The 23,907-nt window shown below is 36.3% G+C and overlaps 1 protein-coding gene across 4 annotated transcripts in view; it reads left to right on the forward strand.

Annotated features, from left to right (window-relative positions):
• Nucleotides 1–23,907, forward strand: part of RPS6KA5 (ribosomal protein S6 kinase A5) — a 95,508-nt gene that overhangs the window by 2,839 nt on the left and 68,762 nt on the right. For 2 of the 4 annotated variants that reach the window (XM_075029979.1, XM_075029980.1), the window contains exons 2-3: nucleotides 9,981–10,052; nucleotides 22,290–22,508. In XM_075029979.1, the coding sequence (XP_074886080.1) occupies nucleotides 9,981–10,052; nucleotides 22,290–22,508 (291 nt within the window). Of the gene's footprint in view, nucleotides 1–9,980; nucleotides 10,053–22,288; nucleotides 22,509–23,907 lie in introns of those variants that run through there. The other 2 variants (XM_075029981.1, XM_075029983.1) reach the window with 2 other exon arrangements.

The raw sequence follows: 23,907 nt of genomic DNA on the forward strand, positions 1-23,907 counted from the left end.
GAAAAAGAGGTCAGTCTCCACAGTACTTTAAAAGAATGTACTACTGTGGTAGAAATAGTGGCTTCTTTGAGAAGGGAGTGTCTCATTTTCATATTATGGAAGTTGTTGCTTGAACCTCTTGATAACAAACTCAAAGTACAAAGAATTATGTATTCAATTCAACTAAATGCAGGTGAACCTACAGTTATACTTTGCATTTGCAATTACTTGGGTCTTGGAATTGTTCTAAAAACATTAAACAAGTTAGAGACAGGCATTGATTACGGTCAAGTGATTAAGTGAACATACTATAAAACTTGAATTTAAGATGAAATGAGTATATTCAAGAATGAAACAGATGATTCTTGTTACCTTGAAGCAAGTATTGCGGCATATTGAAATGCACAGTTAGAGCATATGCAGTGCTATTTCTACATGGCTCCCAGCTGATTGTTAACCCCATCTTACCATGGTTTGACTTCTTTTAAACTTTGACTTTGAAATTACAGTACTGGCTTTGATCTGTAGGGTCAACCTTAATTTTAGCTCTATAGCCCATTTTCTTAGGGCCCTGAAACTCCTCTGTTGTGTGACCAAGAAAGCAATTGCTGAAAAAACATCACTTCATAGGCATGTAGATTGGGTCTGTGATAGGGAAGGAACGGTGGTGCATAACACCTGAGTGCCTCTGTGAGATGCTGTGTGACTTGTTGTATTACAAATACTGGGCACCACTCTGTGTATGTATTTTTTAATGATGCAAAGAATCAGGATGTGTCCCTATTGCTGGGGAAAATGTAAGCATGCATGTGCTTCAATGGTTGTTCCTTCAGTTGGTTATTTTGCAGATTAGACACAGCAGTGACTTTTAGGACACATTTAAGTTAATAATGATTTTATCCTAATATATTTAGCAACTTTTATTTTTTTTCCTCCTGTCACACAAACCATTTTTTCCTTGATAGAAATCTCACAATTCAGCCTCTGAAGAATAGTCACCATCTTTCTTTTCTCACTTTGGGAAGGAAATGAGTTTCTTGGGACAGTAGAATCACCTTCTCTTTCAGGAATTAGAAGAAAAAGTATGCTGAAGATCAAATGGTAGGAAGTGGTGAGGGTCTCTGATTCTCAGTGAAGCTCTCCAGTGAAAATAATAAGAAAATGAAATTTTCTGCATTATCTGTTTCTGGAATCTTGTAGAGGAAGCACTTTTATTTTTTGAAGGCTAACCTCAGAGTTAGGTCTCCAGAAAGATTAGAAATTGTACTAAGATGTTATGTATTATTTACAGTTAAAAAAGAATATCATTGCCTCTTCACATTTTCTGTTTCCTGGTAATGCTGTGGAACTGAACAATGGCAAATGTAAAGCCTATTAGAGAAAATTTGTGTGATAGGGAAGGATATGGGCAGAGAGGGAAAGACTGGTGATTTAGGAAGCTAAGAAGGAAATAGAACTGTTAATACTGATATTTACCCCCAAGAGCTTCTATTGTAGCTCTTGTTTTGGGGACAAAACAAAATAAGGATCAAAGGATCCTGAACCTTCAGTGTATGTGACTAGGTAGGAGGTTGCCCGTTTTGCAGCATGCATGTGCACTCCCTGCTTTGCCCAGCGAGAGGCAGAGATTAGCAAAATGGGATCTTGGAGGGAACTTGAGAGATGTTCCATGAATGTATGGACTATAGTCTGTACATATATTGTTTGTTTTGCTTTAAGACATTGTTCTTTTCCTTTTGACAAATCCATATTGAAGAGGACACTGGATTCATTTTAATGCTATCACAAACTTTGGGCTAAAGAACTTGCTTTAGTTTTCAATTTATCTGACTGTAACACGTGACATGCGAAAAGGTGCGTATAGCCCAGAAGTCAACATAGCAATGGGCTGCAGGGCTCCAGAGGTAGAAGAATTTGGAACTTCTACTTGAGTCAAATAGTCTTAACTTATAATTCAGCATGAAACTATAAAAGGCTTCAGACAATAAAGACATGGACTACTTGAAGGGTTTAATGTTGCAAATTCTTAGTTACCCCTTGTCCTGGTTTCAGCTGGCATAGAGTTAATTTTTTTCTTAGTAGTTGGTACACCCCTTCTTGAATGAGAACTTAAACTAGAATGGATTTATTTGTAAACGGTAAGGTTCATGTTGCATTGTAAGGCATTGTGAAAATTCCTATGGCTAAAAAACGTGATGAATCACGCATTAAATAGAGTATTCAACCTTTGCTATGGAGCTACACCTGGCACCTCTACAGTATTCTGTTTTTTATTTTTGAAAGGAAACATTCTTATGAAAATTTAAAGATACTTTTAAATTTGTATTTTCTGTAAGACAGATTTTTTTTTTATTTGACTCTATGTACTAATTCTCTATTGTTTAGAGATCGGGAGATATTAATAGTTGAATATTTCAAAGCTTGGATTGCCTTTACTTCCACTTTTCTCTTTTGAGCACTCAAATATATGTGCTCTCATATTGCTGTGGGAAGTATAAAGTGTGTTTTAAGAGTAAGTTTATGAATCATCCTTAATACAGCTCAAATCTCTGGATTTTACTCTTTCAGAATCAATACTTTTAAAAAATGTTTTGTAGTCTAGGAATTTATTGTTATTTATCTTCTGGTAACTTTGATTATGATAAGCTTTGATTATGAAGGAGTAGAATGACTATTAAATGTTTGTTTTTTCCAGGCTTTGGAATTTAACAAACCTGGCTAAAATGATCTGTAAAAGGGTCTGGTACCATTGCTCATTTTGCTCTCATTGCTTCAGCGATATTCCATAAAACGTGTAATAATAAATGAGGACTGGTAGTCACAGTCTTAATTGTCAGCCCATTGTTCAGCTTTGTTTCAATGTGTTCTAAATGTGATGGTTTAAAAGCTGATGCTGGATTCCACAAAAGAGTTAGGAGACTTACATGCCACTTTAATGCACTTTAGGATTTTATTCAGAAGGCAATTCAGAAAACACTTGCCAGACTTGCTTAAACATATAAGAAAGCCTGAGTATCTGAGGGTGTGATTTGCAGCTATATTCTTCATGTAAGTATTTCTGTTGGATCCCCTTCATTGCTTTGCATCATTTGATATCTTAGGGAAACATTCTCTCTCTCTATCTCTCTAACCTTTATACAATCCTAATGATGAGGTGCAAGCTCTGCTAAGATTTCTTTGCTTCTGACTCATTCTGTAGATAGGCAGATGACCTGGTTTATGAAGGACTCGCCTTACATGCAGTCACTTTATTTGTTTTTGTGTTTTGTTCTGGGATCTATTGTGATTGTTTCCTCTTCCTGTTTTTTTGTTGATGTCTGTAAATATTTTATGCTGGCTTGGACAGATGGTTATAAAAGCTTTACCTGAGGGAGGATAATTCTGAAGATAATTCTTAAATTTCCTGGTTAATGTCTGCATGAACTAATATGTAAATACCTTCCATCAACATTTAAATTGTCAGTTGCTTTTCTTTTGTTGATAAATTAATCTACATTCTGTTACTTTTAACACTGTGTCCAAAGGGCCTGTGATTCAATAAAGTGGTTTTTTTTTTCTAGTGTTGTGCTGATTTCTGATGATAGACACCAAAGGTGATTCATATCTTGTATTTAAATAGAATTTCTTGTTTGAAAAGGTATGCACAGTCTTTAGATATCTGTTCTTTTGATCTGACTGTTTCAATTCTGTTCAGCATTAGATTATCTATAGCAACTTTATTCATTAGCATCTTGCCTAATTACACTTTGGGTTTTTTCGGCTATTTTGTGATGTATAGTGTTACTGCACATTAATCTTCTAACTAACCATGGACATGCTTCTAGGTTGAATTTTGGTGACCTCATAGTGATTCATCTCACAGTAACGACAAACCTCATAGCAAAATTGCCTCCATAGTAGCAGAAGGGCTACTGCTGATGAATGCACATGAATCTTAACAAGGAACATTTTCCAGTTCAGACTATTGTGGGTCTGGATTGTTAATCTCAGATGTCTGCACTTTTATCTTTATTTCAGCTTCTGATGTGCAAATGATAACTTTGGGATGGTCTTCTGCAGCTTCAGTCTATTTTTGTAATGGTAATGATAGTTTCCTATCACATTTCCCACAGCATTTCACGCTTCTGAATTTCCACACACTGTATTCCACTTAGCTAGTACTTCAGAGGTCTTTGTCATCTTTGGCTGTGTAAAGCTTTGGCTTCCAGACCTTCTAGAATGGCATCAGCAGCTTTGTGAGATCTTGAACTTTTTTTCCGTTCAGATGGTCTTCTCCTTAAGCATCTAATATTACGGAGAATGAACAGTTGTCACCCCAGTTATCTTAGTTGTGATCCTAGAGTTCAGAGTAACATGAATTGCACTTTCTCTTCTTCGATGTGAGTTCAGAACTGTGTGCATGTTTATTTTTGCTCTAAATTCTTTTTTTTGGCCTAAGAAAAATGCGGGTAGTTCTTGAGATGGTATGGTTTTTAAATTCATTTTCCAGTTTATAAGATAGTTCCCTGTCCTTCCTGATTAAATGGTACTCTTGTTCAGTGACCTGACAATTACTGGTTGGTGATGGTCTGTCACATTTCAAGGACTGCAGAATATTTTTCACTTCCCTTCACAAATCGTTCCCAGTTGCTGTAACCAGTTACAATCAAAGTATAATTTTATATATAACAGAAAAACAGTATTGCGTCCTAAGTGCATTTACTTCAGTGTCTAACAAGCAACAGTTGTGTAGTTTCTGTTACGTGGTATGTTTTTAGGTTTTGTTTGGTGTTTTGGGGGGTTTGTGGTTTTTTGTTTTTTTTTGTTTTGGGGTGGGTTTTTTTGTTTGTTTGTTTGTTTGGTTCCTCCCCCCCCCCCCCCCAGAAAGGAATGTGTTAGTTTGGGTGTTTTTCCTTGAAATTAAGGAACTCTTCATTCTGAATAAGGGATGAGCTCAAGTTTGTGTTCATACAACTTTGAAAACAGCATCTGTTCTTTGTTGCTGTAACTGAAAGTAGATCTGTTAGGTGAGTGGAGATGGGCCATTCCCTGAAGTAACAGGTTAGAATCAAGTTGATCTTGGTACCAGGCATTGGACACCTAATAGTTTGAAATATTACAGAATGTCTTCTGTCCTTTTTTCCTTCTTGCTTTCTCTATTCTGCTTCAAATTGTCTGAAGTTCATTGTTCTGCTCAATAAAACGGCAGAGCTGGTCTCACATTGCAGATAATAGCAGAGACAAGTCACAGCTTTCAGGCAGAGCTTGTCTTTGAGGGTTGCTTGATCTAGTTCAGTAGAGGAAGCTCTAGTTTTGTCTGCTTCAAAATCTGTATGTAATGGAGTCCAGAAACAGAGGACACAGCACATTTTAACTTGAAAACAACCACTGTTGAAATATTTAAATTAAAATGCAATTATTATTATTAAATTAAAAGCAAATAGAGTCATGACACAGTACCAGCTTGCACAGTTCTTACTTCACACTTGGCTGTCTCAAAGTTCAGGTATAGTGCAGGTGACAGTCATGTCTGTTATGTCATCTGGAGATCCTCCATCAAGCAGAAATACTTTGTTCTGGTTCCTAGAGTTAAACAGACTGTCCTACCTCCAGGGGGCTGAGAACGGCAGTACTGACCTCCATGCATTGGTGTGCCTGCGTGGGCAGGTTTGTCTTTGTAGTGAGAATATTTCAAGATATTTGCTTTCTTTTTGCTTTAAGAGGTGATAATTGTGACCAGTACCACTATTTCATCTTTGTTTTTATGGATACCACGATGTCTTGGCCTTTCCCTTTAGTCTTTGTTTCTGGGTTGATCTGTTGTATCTCACTGTTGCCCTCAGCTGCATACTCCTTCTTACCATGTTGGTCCAATTCTGATGACTGTGGACTACAGTAGAAAATCAGTAAATGGAAGCTTTTCCTACTTGTGTGCCTAAGCAGTTAGCTTGTCTCCTAGAAGGTGCAGTCAGCTTACTGCTTTTCTTCATGATGTACCACCATCCTTTATACTGCTGTGTCATGTGTAGCTTCGGATCATTTGTGGAGAAAGTCTCATCCTGTTGACTTGAACAGTACTTTCTTCCTGTCCAAGCTTAGTTTCCTTCCTTGGTACTCCTCAGCTGATGTGTCAACAGACTTGAAGAAAAAGGGCACGGAGAAGTAAATTTTCTGTTTCCAAAACTGCTTTCTTTGCACTCAATTCTTAACCTAAGAGGTTTCCTAAAGCTGCTGTTTCTGAATGGCATCTTTGCATACACTAAAATACTATGGTACTATTTACTAGAAATACTGCTAGCTAGATGCTAGAGTGTACATCCTTGTTGCACTCTTGACAGATACGTTGTCTTCGTGCAGGTTGCACAGGCAGTTGTTGGGTCAGGTTCTGATACCAATCCTAGCATGGTGATGTCTGTGAGGTGGGAGAAGCCTTTCACTGTTCTGTCAGTGGTAATAGTAGTAGCCTTCTTGTTGCAATCCTTTAAAGCCTCTCAAACTTGGAACATTTATCTTGTAATTGTGGAAAGCCTTCCTTGCGAAGGGTCCTCCAGCAGTGGTCATTTGGGTTCCTGAGAGTGACTGGTCAATAGAATAACTGATCTCCGGGGTTTTATGCTCCTGGAAGCAAGTTGAAGGAAATGTTGGTGTGATGACTTTCATTCTGGAGAAACTGCATCTCGTCTCATCTAGAATGTCGAGAAGTGCTGTGCCTGATTTCAGCAGATGAAGACGAACTGCTCTAGCAGTGTCATCGGAAAGAACGTGGCACAGACACCAGCTCTTCAGCTTGCTTTTCTTGGGGTATGACTTCAGAGATGGACTGAGTGCAGCAACTGAGGCTGTTGGAGCAAGCCGTTGCCAGCAGTGGCAACATGGGGAGAAGCACTTTCTGGGAATTGTTAATCTTTTTTTCGAGCTTTGAAGGTTTGTTATTTTTTATTTTTATTAAGGATAATTCTACTTCTTGCTTTATAGGGAGTAATTCTGAGAGAAAGTTTGTATGTCTCAAGTGTCATATCATACCTTTATGTGTTGTGCAGCACCTTTTAGCTATCTGATCTTGTGGGATGGCTTTTTTTCCCTCAATATAATGCAAAAAGAATGAGGTAGGACTTATTTTATAGTGATCATATTATTTCTGATGTAGCTTTTGCCTTTTACTATGAAAATAATATTACAATAACCTTCAAGACATTTAATTTTTTTGTTAAAGATAAGGCTGTTAAACATCCTAAATGGAAGTAAAAATGGAATTAAGTGGATAGTGCAAAATTACGACTCACATTGAATTATTATGTAGTTGTTTCAAAGGTATCACTAGGAATCACTCAGCTTTTTACTGTGTAACCTCATTAAAGTGGGAAAGGTTTTACTGATATTACTGAATGTGGAATACAAGTTAAATTGAGTTTATGGTACAGTTTAGATTAATGAATTGAGTTTAGGACTTGATCTCTTTTTAGGACTATAGCCAGCACTACAAATCATCAGCCTGTTATTGGAGAAGCAGCATTTCTCTGTGTTCTACTCTCTCAGACTTCCTATTCTGTTTCAAGAATATGGCAGGATTAAGTGACTGTTTTGCTTTCTACAAGGGTGTTTAATTGAAAAGCTGCCTGCTGACAGCTGTTAAAGGATGTGAGATGGTAAAACCTTTCTGGAGTACTCCATAACGGAAGATCCAAATCAGTGGATTTCTCAGTGAAATATTTCTTCCCACTCAGTTCAGCACTTACCTAGCTGGTATCCAGAGAAGTTCTATGTCCTGAATCTCTTCAGTGACATCCACTGCTTCATTAAAACCATGGGCACTCTAGTCCAGGTCTCTTTAGGATAGTCCCTGACTCCTGTTGTCCTTGGCAGGAAAGACACTGTTTTGAAACTGTATACATTGAGTACCTTTCTTAGTTCTTGTTAACAAGAGTAATATGTAATATTAAGTTGCTTCAAGACAGACTGCTTTCTGACTATGAAACGATGTACTGTAATTATATAGACACTAAATCAGTCTACATTTGCTTTACCTGCTACTACTCCTTTCTTGGCTCATGAGTGCATCTTCCTCAAGCAATGACTGCAGTGTAGCACTAGCAACAGTATTTGTTCTGTTTGCAGTGAAAATAGTACAGCAAGCTTCAGTTCAACTCATGTAGTACGTATTGCCTCGTTGATTTGTTAGTGATTATGGTATTGTATTGCCTAGTACATGTTATTAAAATAGAACTGATCACAAAAGTATTATTTCTCTAATAATTTCACTGTGCTGTGTGTTGGGGTTTTTTACATGTAATATTAGGATAGCTTGTAGATTCCCTCAGATTTGTAAAAATCATTGTCCTGTGTTCTTCTGTTTGTACAAGAAAAAAATCCTGAAAGGTCTTTTAGACTTTCTAATCTCCCAGTAGTTTCAAGTGGTCTCTCTGCATTTATTCCAAGTGGGATTAATCCCTTGCAAAGATGAATGATAAGAATTGAAAATAATATTTTAGATGAGATTTAATCAGTACCTTGCATGAGAGCACTGTTACCCTATCCCAACTAGATGCATTTTGTGTGTGTGTACAGATTCCTAGGACTTGGAATAAGCCACAAATTTGCTTTTTCATTTATTTGTTTGGATTTTTTATACTTGTTCCTCCTTTGCGGAGAGAGATCTTTCTGAAGCTTTCAGTTTTCTGTTTGTTTTGAGTTGTTGAGTTACTGCAGTTCAGTGAGTGGACATTAACTATACGTTTTCATAATTAATTCAGAAAGCACACTGTCTTGATAAAGTTTCTTAGAAATATCAAACCAAATGAGAATTGCTGTTGAACATATTAAGTTAATTTCAGCATCTCCTATCAAAGAGTTTTCCTCTTTTGGTTAAGAGATGTTTGTACTTGAAATCTGTTGTACGGCTCCTGAAAGCTTCTTGCACATCTTTTAAGCCTTTTTTTTTTTTTTCTTTTAATACCAGCTTTTAAACATACAGTTTGGCTTCAGGTTGCTCTTTGAGAGGCATTCTCTTAGCAGCCATGCCAGCTTATGCAGCCTCTGCTACTTGATGCTGCATCCTTAATTGTGCTAGTAAAACTGCTTATGTAGCTGCTTGTTAAAGTGGATCAGGGAACTGAACTTGGTTAGGAATAGTCAAACTTAGTTTCTTTTTTGCCTTGCTGCTTTTAACCTGGATCATTTCAATAAGCAGCTTTGCTGAATGGCCTGCAGTCATACTGATGCAAATGGATGGATAATATTATGATAGGAATGAAAGATGGAAAAAATGGAACTGCTTAAGGCTTTCTTGTAGCAGCTTATAAGAGAAAAAAAAAACAAACCCCAAACCCAACAGCAAAGTAACCCAGCACAATTCGTTTTTTAAATAGGGCTCTTCACTTACCTCTTTAGAAAAATGTCTGTTAGACAAAAAGAATACTCAAAGTGCTATAAATTTGTATAAAGATAGAATCTTCTCTCCCAAACTCCCCAACAAATGAAACAGCTTTGTAGCAACTTAGATTTTTCCAGACTTGTTGGTTGTGTAGACTCAAGGTCTTTCCTACTCTATAGTAGTGGAGAGTGTTTATAGGTTTAGTAATCCTATGTTAAATGCATGAGTAGTTGTTGGAGTTCTGCTTAAGTCATCCCAAGTGCCATATAATCCAAGAACATGAGAGTATTCAGGGTGCTAGGGCTAAGGAATGACCTGATTGCTGTCTGTAACTATGCAAATAGAGATTACAGACAAGGTGGAACTAGACTCTTTCAGAGGTGCCTAGTGATAGGATGAAAGATGTGTATATAAGCTAGATGGGCTTCAGTTATTATTCTGTGGTTTTATACATCTAGGAACACTGATGGCAGAAAGAAAATTGCTCTCCCTTGCTTTTCAAGTTAAAAGAATACGGTATGCAACTGGAATGTCCTTTTAGTGTTGCTTATTTTGTTCATCTGCTAACTTATTTTTACTGAAGCTGTATTAATATGTCAGAATGATGTTTCAGTGTACTACATATCTGACTGGAAATTTTTTTTTCCTTCAGCAAATTTGACAGGCCATGCAGAGAAAGTTGGCATTGAAAACTTTGAACTCCTGAAAGTTCTTGGAACAGGGGGTAAGATGCACTATATTTTTGTTTTTTAGCTGAGGTTTTGGTAATTGTAATATTCTTTAGGAAGATATATCACTTCTGTATGCATACCCTAATTTTCTTCACTTTTTTACTCACAAATATTGTGCAAAATTGGAGGTCACGTTCTAGCTTACAACACTTTTGAAGATGCACTTTTTCAAAAAAATGGAAAACAAATGGCTTGAGATTTGTGACAATTTAATACAGTTTGTGAAAAGTATGATCTAAGTTAAAGCATGATCTTGATAATGTCATTAAATTTTCAGACTATGTTTTCATTAATTTCTGGAAAAAACCAGTAATGTTAGTACATTAATGAAGAGGATGCTCCACTCTTTAACTGTATGTTTTAGAGTTGCCCTATTCAAATACCAGTAATTTTTAAGATAGAAAATTTTCACTGTTGTATAGTGGATTTCAGCACAATGTTGGAGATTGGTATGTTGTAGGATTGCTGACTGTAGCCAACTAGAGAGCTTTGTTTCTCCTTTGTTAAAGGGACACACACACAGGCCTGTACACAGACTAAAAGTAATTACTCTTATAATTCTTAGTGTGTTTACACATTTTTTTGTCAGTATTAACATCAGATGCAGTGTTGACTAGATTGGGATAATCATGAACATGGACTATCATCAAGGTCTGTAGAAGTTATAAGTTAGTTATGACATTAAATTTTGGGTGTTACCAGCCATTACTGGCTAGCAGTGAGGCTGTAGTTGCACAAGCTGCTACATCACTCAAAAGAGCAAAGGGTTTTGATTTTCACATGTAGCTGTCATACAGATTATTTCATAAATTCATTAAGCCATTAAATCACTTGAGGGTATATTTTTTCTGTTTCTGAAGTAATTTTTTTAAAATTTAAATTTAACAGGCTTAAAAATTCAATCCTTGCTGTTAAATTTCAGTAGTTAGTGGTAGAAGCAAGTAGGCTTTAATATTCATAGATATATGTTGCATATTCGTAGGTAGAAGCAGCTATGCTGTTCTGAAGTGGCCAGTATTAGTTTGAGTGGGGTTGACAAAAATGAAATTACTTACAATTGTGCATTTATGTGAGGATGTCTTTCTCTCTTGCTGATGGAAACATTGGTTGGATTTTTAATTGTACATGTGTGTGTCTGTGTATATATGAAAACTCATCCCATGCCTGAATTTTTTCCTTTTTCCTTACCACTGCCGTTAGTCTGAGATCACCTTAATATTACAACTGTTGCATTTGGAATACAAAGTAAGTTTTGGTGGTTTTTTGAGTGTCAGTCTTCAAGTTAAGACTACTACTAGCCTCCTCCTACTGTCTTTAGGCAGTAACTCTCAAATACCCCTTTTGCTGCTGTTAAACTGTTGTCTGTCATTCATTGCTACCTTCCACGTCCTCTCTTCTTCATGAACAGATAATTTCTTTTGGCCTGGGATACTCTTAATCATAGGAGGTAGTCCTTAAGCTCATATTGCAAAGCAATCCTATTCACTCAGGTTAACAGGGTAATTTTGATTAGTGACCCCTTTCAGAAAAGGCTTCTTCAGTGGGTTGACAGTGGGATTGACAGTGTGTATTTGTGAAGAAAAAAAAAAAGCTGAGGAAGTGTGCTTGTCTGTCTTCATCCTGCTCTAGTAGTCACATTGCTCCAGAAACATCTGTCTTGGTAGACTTCAAACTATTTCAAGAACTGACTAAAAGATTCCTGCAAACTTTAGGAATCCAAGGATACCTTGGGTATCCTGGAATGGCATTTGTAGGAAGAGTAGTATTTTTTTATGTCAAGGAAATGCTAGTTGCACTTTTTTAATACGTAATTTCAATCATAGGCTGAGGTTCTTGCTTCGGAAATCTAAATCATCAGGGCAGTCAAAAAGCTTTATTCAGTCTTAAGTGTATCACAGCTATGACTAGTGCACTAGGTATGTCAGAGGTTGTTGCTTGCCGATTACTGGACAGTGTTAAATGCAAATGACCTGATCAGAATGGAGCTAGTTCTGTTTGTTTTTGGGGAAGTGACCATCTGTGAATTGTCAGTGTTTGGAGTAACATGGAATTGCTGAAAACAGCACTGGAATGGACTTGAAGTCCTCTAATTACTTGGCCCAAGACAGTGTCAGTTACACCTGCATCACCCCTGACAATGATTCTTTTTTTAAAAGCCTTCAGTAGTAGAGATTCTGCAGCCTTCCTAGACGTTCTTGCTAAGGATGTTTAATTTCCTAGCTTGAGAAGCATTCTGGGGATTGCAATATGCAAAAATGCCTCTCATTCTTACAGGAGGTTTCTGAAAGAACATTATTTCACGATAGGATACACCTGTGCTAAGGTGTTTCTTCTGTAAATATCATCCAGCAAGATTTTGATGCAGCTTTGAACACACCACCACCTTCACTTTCAGTGTACTTCTAATTGTTACAGTCAGAAGAGTTTCTGTGTCATTTTCATTGACTTGAAAGAGCAGAACAGAAACTTAAGCAAGATATTGGCCATTTGGCTAAGATGATCCTGAAACGTTCTACTGTGAAACAAATTTTTGTGAGTATTGGGCCTACTGTTAGAGAACCACAGAAAACTTGTACAAATTGACTCTGGTGCTGTTAGTTTAATAACATTCAACCCCCTTTGTAAAAACTTAGTTTGTAGGAGGTTGTAGAACTACCTTGTCAATAACAAGAGTTACTCTGCAAGCACTCCATCTTAAGTATGGAAAACCAACTTAAATGCTGTAGACCTTGCAGTATCTGCTGCATGTCAAAAGTCTGGGGCTATGCATTCAGTTATTTATCTGTCTTACTGTATGTTTTTCCTGTGTGATGTACCTCGTTTTTTTCTCCATGACTTCCATAGCAGAGAGACCTTTTTTCAAAAACTTCATAAGACTCTAACCACCTGTTTGCATGCAAACTTTGCTACAAGATCTTAAGTGTGTTGTGTCATGAGTTGTAGGGCCCTGTTTAGGCCTGCAACTTCTTGTTCTCATAACTGAATTGAGGTTTGATGAGCGAGTATGACCAAGCTGACTTCTCAGTTCTTTGTACCAGAATATGTGTTTGCTTGGGGGAATGAGAAGAAGCATAAAGAAAACTGTCTATAATCACAATAACGTCAAAAATATTTGGAATAGCAGGCTTGTATTGCAGACTTGTCTTAAATGATAGTGTACAAGAGTAAGGCCTCATTTAGGACTTTTGCTCTCTTGTACAAAACTACTCGTCTGCATTTCAGTTGTCGTCCTTAGGACTGCTCTCACAAAAAATGAGGAAAAATTTCAGAAGATATTTGCATGCCTTCCGTATTGGTAAGCAAGAGTCTGAATTATCTCGTTCTGTAGTTTTTATTCTATTAGAATAAGAAAGGAAGATATTTTCTTCTATGTATACTTGGCAATGTAATTATGGTGAAGCTAGATGACATCCCTCTAAAGAGTAACTGCCTCTTGGCTAGGTTGCAAGTTGCAGGTGCTTATTAGATGCCTTTTACCTTTCAGCCAGAAAAAAAAAAAAAAAAAGTAGTAATTTCATTATTTCAGAAATCTGAAATAATTCAAGTATTTTCAAGTGGGGTGTGTGTGTGGGGGTGTGTGTTTTGTTGTTTTTTGGTTTTGGTTTTTTTTTTCCTCTTTTCATTTGTTTATAATCAGGGTCTGTGAGGAAGGCAGGGTGATTGCTGGAACCTGGAGGCTTCCCCAACCAACCATCGTATATCCATTAGTGACTTGCCCCCAAATTATGGGCAGGATGATAAGAGAGAACCATGGGGGTTTTTTGTTTTGGGGTGTTAGGTTTTGGGTTTTTTTTTCTGACAATTTTGAGAACTTCTCTGTTCTTTTACAGTAGTAAGTTCTGTGAAGCTGAAGATAGGGTTGGGGGTTGAGGTTGTCTTAGAGAAATTGATTCGCAGAGGCAAAAGGCATACTATTGCTTTTTTGGGAGCAATTTAAAGAAAAAGGAGGAAGAGGGCATCTGATGGCTTCTGTTCACATGTTGCTGTGTATTTTTAGGCAAGACCTATCTTTACTCTGGCAGTGAAAGCCTTATCCTGGTGTAAGCTTTTAGGTATTACTGATAGTACTGTAATAGAGCTAATGCTAAATAAAAGCTGTGATGCTGTTTTACAATTCTTCACTGTGGAGTTAGGCAGCATGCAAAGTGTTTTCAAACTATCTGATGCTTAAATGATCTACAGTAATGCAAGGCAGAATATACCAAAACCTCACAGCCATATGAAGTGATGACTGTAGATGCTATTTTAACTAATTATAGTATTTTAAATATAGTCTGCTATGAAGCAACTGGAATAACTAAAGAAGATACTCAAAATATGTAAAATTAAATGATACCTTGCTTAAGTATATGTAATTCTGGTAGTTTCGTATAGACTTGGTGGTGCTTTTTTTCAGGTAACAGCAGTGCAGGTTTATTTAAATCTTCATTTTTAAGTCTTATTTTTTAAAAGGATAAACTTTAAGATTACTAGAAATAGTATCCTTGTGTACTGATGTTTCTCCTGTGGAAGTGGCTTTTTTTTTTTTTGGTAACATTTTCTTCATGGTATGGCTTAGCATAATTTCATACTTATTACTTTCTTTAATTTGCATTTCTTTCTTGCATTCCTTTTTCTGGTTTGTTCTTGTACACACACTCTCAGTTGGAAGCATGCTTGTTATAGTTTGCTTTTTGGTGTTAAAAGAGTATCATAGTATACACATTCCTCTTGTGACCTGAGTCTCACAGGAAAAGACAAGGAAGAAAAAAAGTCAGAGTTAGTAGCCTTTAATCCAAGTTGGATCCTTTTACATTGCATTAAGGAGCTATTAATGGCATAAACTTCCCCATTGAAGAAATCAGTCATACTTTACATCGGTAAACCAGAATACATGACAGTATGCCACTGTTAATAAACCTATTAATAATGTACTTGTTGCTCTGAGAGCAAATTATTGCTTACTTGACTTCTCTGACTTGCCCATGTTCTACTCAGTATATATTTGCTGAAATTCCAGTCTGTTTTTGTTTTTGCTTAAGTCCTTTTCTCCTGCTGTTACTGTATAGCCTTGCTAATTTGGAATTTTCAGATTTCCTGTCTACTGAATTCATGTTTCCAGCTGTCTCCTATCTAGTTAAAGCTTTTTTTCCTGTGACATAGAAAACTAGTGTCTATTCTATAGAACAAGGTTACCTTATAGCAAAGTAATCTAATTGCTTCCCAAAGTCACAAAGGGAACAACAAGAGAAGGTGGCTGTGTTGGTTTATGTACGCCCACTTGGCTTCATTCTTTGTAAATGTGTTTTTAAAATAAAAACGTTATTCATGTAGAGTGTATTCTGGGTCATACATTCTTCTACACATAGATTATTCTTTTTTTCTACTCAACTGTTGCTTCTTCTGATTTTAATAAATGCCACTTTTGTTCAATCTTTCAACTATGCTTAAGAAGAGACAATACAAGTGGTTCCTGAGCATGTGCCCCAGTAATCCGTTCTACCGCTTGAACTACAGTCCACTAATGAAGACAAAAAATAATTAGAAACAAGAATATAACTGCCGTATATGGGAGACAATATTTTATACATGATCTTTTGGAATTAAGTGCTTATATGGGAAGGATATTCTCTGTATATGTTGAAGATACTTAGAATCTGAAGCATATATTCATATGAAAGGAAGAAAATTGGTAGGATGAATGTCAGATTTAAATAATCACCTCAAAAATCTTGTTATACAGGAAAGTGTAATGAAGTTCCATCTAAGAGGTCAGAAAGTATTCTGATAAAGTTAAGACCGTGAATTAGATCTTTCAAAGCATATTGAAGAAAACATAAAGTATTCTTCTCTCATAAAAGGAGGAGGAAGAAAGAAGTGGGGTTACTGTGCTCAGGAGAGTGAGCCAAAATTAGGGAGTGTCTAAAAATAATTGCAAACTCCAGTTAATATTTTATTTCAGTTTCTGCTCAGGACATCTATGATGAATACTGAATGGAAGGTGGATAGCTAATCAGAGATGGAGTTTGGAAATAGGGAATTATTTTTATGTATGAAGAGCAGACTGAAGAGAGGGGACTATTTTCAATCTAAGAACCTGGAACTTGGAGAAATTTGTCCCATTTATCCATCAGAGAATTCTGAAAGAATCTGTACATTAAATTGCAGATCAGTAGCAAAGATTCTTACTGGAACTAATGTCAGAATTGGTTCAGTATAACTGGAGAGCATAGCAAATGCAATCTTATGCTTAAGAAGGAAAGAGGGAAGTAAGATGATGATCCAGGCAGCTATTAGTTAATTGTTCTGACTTTATCTGACTTCAGCACTATGCAATGCCTTCAAAGCAATTTTGCAGAAAATAATTTACTGTAATTTTTGTAATAATTAAAAATGAATGGCATGCTCATCTAGTGGTAGATTGTCTTACGTAAGAGAACCTTCTAAAAACTTACTTTCCTTAAAGAAAAAAAGGTAGGCATTTATTGCCTGCCATGCCTATTTACTGTAATAACATGTATGTTTTTAAAAAGCTAAAAGTAAAAAAGCAAAATGCTGATAGAAGGTACATTTTAAGATGCAGCTTACCCTCTCCTGTCACTTTCTGCCTTTCTTATTTATCATCTCTCACTCACTTGTTTAGTGGGACAGGGAACTTGTTCTTGGGGAAACAGTGATACTGAAAAAAGACCATTAAAGATTCTTGCCTATCTGGTATTTAAGGAAAGATGACAGAGAATGCCTCATCTCTGACAGTTTGGTGGTGGACAATAAAAATTGGAAATGTTTATTCAGAATGCTATTATTTGATCATAGTTAAGTTTTGGCTTGGTGATTTTTTTGTTTGTTTGTTTTTGTCTGCTAGACCTATATGCCTTTCTGACTTTGCCACATCCCAAATTTTAAGTTGTATGGACAGATATCTGCACAGTGACCGTTCTGCCTCCAAATTCTTTAGGAAGAGTAAACCTAAGACTATTTTAACAATAAAAAGTGCAGAGGAAGGAGGTCATTAAGCATATATCATGCAGGAATACAGTGAAATTTATTCAACTCATTAAATATTTTGTACCTCTGAGTCTTTTCCTATTGTTGTCTCATGATTATTCTTACGCTGACAGTAAAGAAGTAATTTAAGAAAGAGGTGTAGCTTATGTTAATGCATGAAAACATTGCTTTAAAGCTGTCTGTATACAAATGTCAAGTTTTGATGGTTTAGAAGTTTGCATAAACCATCCTGTGTGCTATAAACAATAAGAATTGCTTGCCTTTTTCTCTATAAGAATTAGCTGGCACGATGCAATGGCTTAATGTGCTTGCATTTATACAGAAAGACTAAAGAAGCAAAGAATACTTTGTATTTTTAATTAATTGTCTTTCAGCAACTGTGTACTTCAGAATATTCTAATGACTTGCTGAATTGTTACTTACAATGATGTGTATTACTATGAATTTGGTGGTTTTGGCTTAGGGAGAGTTAATTTTTTTCATAGTAGCTAGTATGGGACTGTGTTTTGGATTTGTGCTGAAAACAGTATTGATAATACAGGGATATTTTAGTTATTGCTGAGCAGTGCTTACACAGAGTCAAGGCATTTTCTGCTTCTTGCACCACCCCACCAGCGAGTAGGCTGGGGGTGCACAAGAAGCTGGGAGGGGACACAACCGAGACAGCTGACCCCAACTGACCACAGGGGTATTCCAGACCATATGATGTCATGCTCAGTATATAAAGCTGAGGGGAGAAGAAGGAATGGGGGGATGTTCAGAGTTACAGCATTTGTCTTCCGAAATAATAATTATGTTGATGGAGTCCTGCTGTCCTGGAGATGGCTGAACACCTGCCTGCTGATGGGAAGTAGTGAATGAATTCCTTGTTTTGTTTTGCTTGCGTGCGTGGTTTTTGCTTTACCTATTAAACTGTCTTTGTCTCAACCCATGAGTTTTCTCACTTTTACGCTTCTGATTCTGTCCCCCATCCTGACGTGGGGAGAGTGAGCAAGCGGCTGTGTGGTGCTTCGTTGCTGGCTGGGGTTAAACCATGACAGTGAAAAAGGCAGTGGTGAAAGGAAAGTTTTAACCCCCAATTATTTTTTTCTCCCTCGCAAATTAAGTGGAAATTTGGTATAAATTGCTGGTATGAAATCTCTTATTCATCTTACACGCCTGATATCTATATCAATCTGCAACTAATAATTGCTTTTTTTCTTTAACTTTAAATTTTTATTTTATTTCTCTTAATAAACTGCAAGGTCAGTCTAACATAGTTTCTGTATGTGTGTATATATATATAGTATGTATTGTATAGTATTTCAGTTCTTCCATAATTTAAAATATTTTGAATTAATTTTGCAGATGAATATTTGGTGACTTTGTGCATGTTTCTTTATGGGGGCTATATTGCTGGCTAAGTATTTCTGCCTTGGAAGTAGTTGAGATGTGCATCAGATTTTATGAGAATGAACATTAAAATGTAGCTTTGAGAAATTAAAAAAGCTTTTCTGAAATAAGATTATCAGGTAAGGGTATTCTTGCAATTAGCTTATGTACCTTGTCCTTGCTGCCACTCAAATGAATTGCTTTTGCAGTGTTGTCTTTTAAGGAGATTTCTCATGGCGATATCAGAGATTCTGGTGTTGAATATATCATGAGTCATTTGATTAAAATAGTACTACTTAAGATTTATTCTCATCAAAACTGCTGAGAATCCTCATCATTCTGTCGGTCCCTTTCAGATTTCTGAAGAAACAATTTGTACCATGGTAAAGCTCTATGTTGCAAATTCTTTTATGATAACACTAGTATAGTTTCTAGAGATTTCCTTACAGCTATTACACTTACGAGATGATTTTATCTTATGCTGTATGTAAAACTGTAGCAGGTGTTAATACACTGCTAGCATTCTGCCACTTGATGCTTTATTGTATGTTTTTATAAAGTGTGATTAAAGATACAGGTAGCCAAGTGTTAAAATCTAGGGCTTTTTGTTTATTTTAATTTAGCTTAACTTAATGTTCTCCAACATTTCTGATAAAACTACTGTTTCCCAGGAATTTAAGGAAACTTCTGTTTAATGTTCAAGGAAGGCACAAGGAAGTTCAATGTCAAGCTCTAGCTGAAAATTGGTGAAAATGAGGGCTGCTGCCTTAAGCAGTTGAGAAATGCAAGCTAAGGCCATTCTCCCCACTGCTTGTGTTGCGTGTTAGTAGAATGCAGAAGTGTAACCTGCATTTTTTGAGAAGTAATGCCTTAAAAAGATGTAAATACTACTTTTGGAAGCAATCTTTTTTTAAACCAGTGCTCTCAGTTGTAGGGGTCTGTTTTTCAGACACTAAAATTAAGTTAAAATCCAGTATTGGAAAATTAGGTGAATAACATTGAAATTGTGCATATGCAAAACAGTATTACTGTGGTCACAATATTGTGGTCTGTACAACCTTGATTCAGATCCCTTGTGTCTGTACATCACAACAGGATTTATGGTCCATGCCTGTTTAACTAAAGTAATCTTTTTACATCTGTGGTTATCCATTTCTTGATGCCCAGACTATTGAGTCTGACTTAGATATACTTGAGATATCATAACTACAATTAAAGTTGGGGAATGTGATATAATACTGAGCATCTTGAAAAAGATTGTCCTGGATATCTCACATTTGTCTCCAAATATGGAAAGATATTCTTACACTAACCTATTCTGACTCTATTTGCCATTCTTGAGATATGTTGTGAAAACTTATTTTATAAAAGCACTTACTGAGAATAATTCTGTAAAAGGCAGCAAGGATGATTCCTTAGGATGTGATGATTCCTTAGGGTGTGATGAGGCAGGTAAAGAACTTCTTGAAAAGAACTTCATTATATGAGCAGTATCGCTTCTGTATACTGAACGAAACAGAATGCAGTTGTACGGAAAAAATGCATGTCATTTGGTAATTTAAAACTCTCTATTACCTGTCTGGAAAACCCAGGAAAAATCTGGAGTTACACTGCTCCCAGTAAGTAAGTATGTGGATACTATAGTATTTTTAAAGACTACCTAAATTTGAGTGTCTCGCATCAGGACAGTATGCCCTGTCTAGCACATTTACCGTTTTGAGATATTTGAGCATTCTCTTTGAGAAGGCAATGTGAAGATAATTATTGGGGTTGGACAAAACACCCAGCTGGTTCAGTTTTCTGTCTCACGTGATGGCTTAAAGAGACCCAACAAGAACAGGGAGAGACATACAATGATGGTTTCCTTAGTGAACTTGTAGCAGCCTACAGCTTGGGGTCTGCCTGAGCCGGAGATTCCCTTCTGTGTTCAGCAACACTTGGTATACTTTCCTCTTGCTCAACAATTTATATAATCTTTTTGAACCTATCCACATTTTTGACGTTTGCATCATAGTGTAACAGTAGTTTCACAGCTTAACAGCATATTCGTTTGTGTGTTTTGGGCAGTACTTAATCTTGATATGTAATGATTTTATTTGTTAACTTTTCATTATTTCTAGAAATAAAATAACAAAATTGTTCTTTACTGACCTTTATACAATTTCTGATTTTTAACTCTCTAGCATCTTGTTAAGTACTCTACTCTTTCAGGCTAAATAAAGAGTCTAAGTGTGTTTACTTGCCTTCATAATTAGAAGAATTCTTTTATCCTTTTCTGTATTTTTTTTTTTTAATGTTCACTTACACTTTTTTTTCTGATGGGGGAGGGGAGCTGGGGACAGAAGAGAGGAGGGTGCATCACTTAAGATATGAGCACACAAAGATTTCATACCACAGCATAAGGGATTTCTGTGTTTGTGTTGAAGGTTTGGGGGACAGTACATTTGTGCCATTTTTCCTCTTCAATACTTTCCTTGAAGTTCTAACAGTCTGTTTGCTTTTTGTATTACCAATGGTGTTTTCTCACAGGGTTGTCTATGGTAACTCCAGGTATTTTGGTTTTTTTATCTGTTATAACACTATGCACAACTAATTATTATCATACTTAATGTGGATTATGTATTTGGAATCTTATCTGCCATTTTATTTTTCAGCTGCTTAATGTTTTGATACTGTGGTACAGTTTTCAGCAGTCAGCTTTGATTTCTGTTGCAGTGGATAATTTAGTGAACCAAGAAATTCAGCTTCCTCACTGTTCATATATGACCGAATCAGGCAGGATGAATTCTTGTGGTGACCTCCTTTCACTGAAAAAGCTGAACGCTTATTGTTAACCTTTTTGGTTTTTGTCTGCTAATACAGCTTTTCATTCATAAGAGGACCCCCTCCATGATTGTTGAGTGTTTTTTAAGACGCTTTTGTAAGGGAACTTGTTACGTACCTGGGAAATCTGATAAGTCAACCATATCATTGTTCCTTCCTACTGATTGCTTTGAGTGATTATTAATAGAAATAATTATTACCATTTACAAAAGTAACGCTAATTCTTTCACGGAGTATTCTGTTTGTTTACCAACTAATTCTAAGCTTTACTGTTTCTACAGGTTTGCCTAGTAGAGGTATCAAATTTACTTGTGTACAGTTCCCAGGAGTCCTTTTTATTAATAATAATTAAAAAAAAGTCCACATTTGCCACTTATTGCTGCAGTATGGAGTGAATTTTTAACCAAATATGTCAACAGAACACCTAGATTCAATAATTTGAAACTCTAGAAAGACTACTTTTTGGTCCTGGTGACTATTTCTTTTACTGTTTGTGTTCAGGAAACTTTCTTTTTGAGATAATTCCTCTAGCTTAATTCTCATTTAAGTCTAGAATGAGAGCCTCAGAAAGTTCCTGTGTACTAAATACTGACTGAAAGAATTCATTGCCTTTTCTATGGGTTTTTGGAACTTCATTGCTATAAAGCCAGTAATGAAAGCATCTAAGTTTGTGCAAACGTGGGCAGACTATTTTGAGGACAAGAAAATAGCATCTCTCTTACTCCAAACTCATGCTAAATTTGAGGTATGGGAGTTTTAGGTTATTACAAAGGAAGAATTCATCAGATATTAAAATTGTTTTTAAATGCTGAAACTCTGATGGTTTTTTTCACTCTAGCTGTGTTCAGTCATTAAGTTCATTTGGTTGAATTTTTGCTCAGAAGGGGTCAGTCTGAAACAAAGTGTTCTGGAAGATTTCAACCTGAATGGTCACTGTGTGGCATAACAATGAGTAATTGAAAATAATAATGGTATCAGCCAGACCTGTAGTATGAGTAGGTGACTGTTGTGTTTTTTGTTTTTTTTTTCCTCCCCGCTTTTTCTTTAAGCCTATGGAAAAGTGTTCCTAGTAAGGAAAGTAAGCGGCCATGATGCTGGAAAGCTGTATGCCATGAAAGTACTGAAGAAAGCAACAATAGTTCAAAAAGCCAAAACAACTGAGCACACAAGGACAGAACGACAAGTATTGGAGCACATTAGGCAATCACCATTTTTGGTCACATTACATTATGCCTTCCAGACAGATACAAAGCTTCATCTCATTTTAGGTGAGTAGTTTTCTGGATTCAAGTCTTAAGTTAATGGAGGAAAAAAAAATAAAATCTGCCCTTTTATCTCCTTAATGTTTTGTAGGGTTTTTTTAATGTGGTCTTAAGTACTGTGTGTTTGGAGATTGTATGAGACACCATAGGAAGTAAAATACTGTTCATCTTCAACAGTGTCTGTGTTTGTGGTTTTCCTGTTTGAACTTCAGTGTGCTACTCTGACTGGGGAGGGTGGGGGGATGTATTATCAGTGATTTAGATGCAGCAGAAAATGTATGTGACCATAAATACCTAAACCTGAGAAATATTTTCTTGAACTTGCCTAGAAGATGCGATTTTGATTTGCACTTTTTTAACCATTATTATATACTGCATTAGTTTTCTACAGATTTTCAGACAAGCTGCTACCATGAATGAAAAAGGTCTTAATCTATATGAATACGGGCATTAAAGTGATTCAGTTTTTCTCTGCATATTGCCTTTGTGTATGTGGCACAGAGGCTACTGGTAAGGTGGGATGACCAAGTGTGACTTTGTTACTGGGATTAGTTGGTAGGAAAGAAGAAAAAAGCAAGGAAAATTTAAGCAGCAGAAAGCATTCTAGTTCAAACATACTGCACATTTCACTCTAAGAACACATTGTATATTGTCTTCAATGTGATCGGTGTTTTTTAAATGCTCTCATCTGTCTGAGAGGACAGGGCTACCTGTCACTATGCTGATGAGTTAGTATGCTGTTTTAGCACTGAAGTACTGCAAACTGAAAGATGTTTATCAGGCAGGTCTTTTTTTCTGAACAAATGCACTCATAATGTGAGTGATGCTAGTTAAAGATGATTGTGCTTTCATTCATTTCTGGTCAAATTCCATACAACACTGGAATCTACAAGTTGCTGGCAGGGTTTCTTGCTGCAAAATGCTGGTGAAAATACTTGTATTGTGGTTCAGTTTCTTGTTTTATGCATTGTGATACTTCCTTTTGGTAAGTTCTACCAGTAACTTTCGTAAATTTCCATTTACGAGAGATGCTTGATGATGGACTATTGTATAGCAAGCCATATTAGAAGCAAGCATTATTAGAACATTCTTCATTCCACTTCTGTCCTTGCCATTTTGCTTTCCATTTTGATGTGAAGAACCACATCTATTTCTGTAGCATTTGCAAGGTTGGCGGAAGACTGATCAGGAACTTTCCTAAGGTTTTCACCTCAGATAGAACTTCCGTATATGTGTGTCTTTCTGTTCCCTACCACTATCCTTTTTCAGGACAGTAACATTTTGGGGAAAGACACTGAGATTAAGGAGTTATATTCCTTTTGCTTTACTCCACAATTTCATTGCCTTTGACGAATCTTGTCTTTCTCAGGAAGATGAAGGATTTTTACTGATTTACTTCATTTAC

Source organism: Buteo buteo, chromosome 6 (genome assembly GCF_964188355.1).
Source record: "Buteo buteo chromosome 6, bButBut1.hap1.1, whole genome shotgun sequence".
Taxonomy (NCBI): Eukaryota; Metazoa; Chordata; class Aves; order Accipitriformes; family Accipitridae; genus Buteo; species Buteo buteo.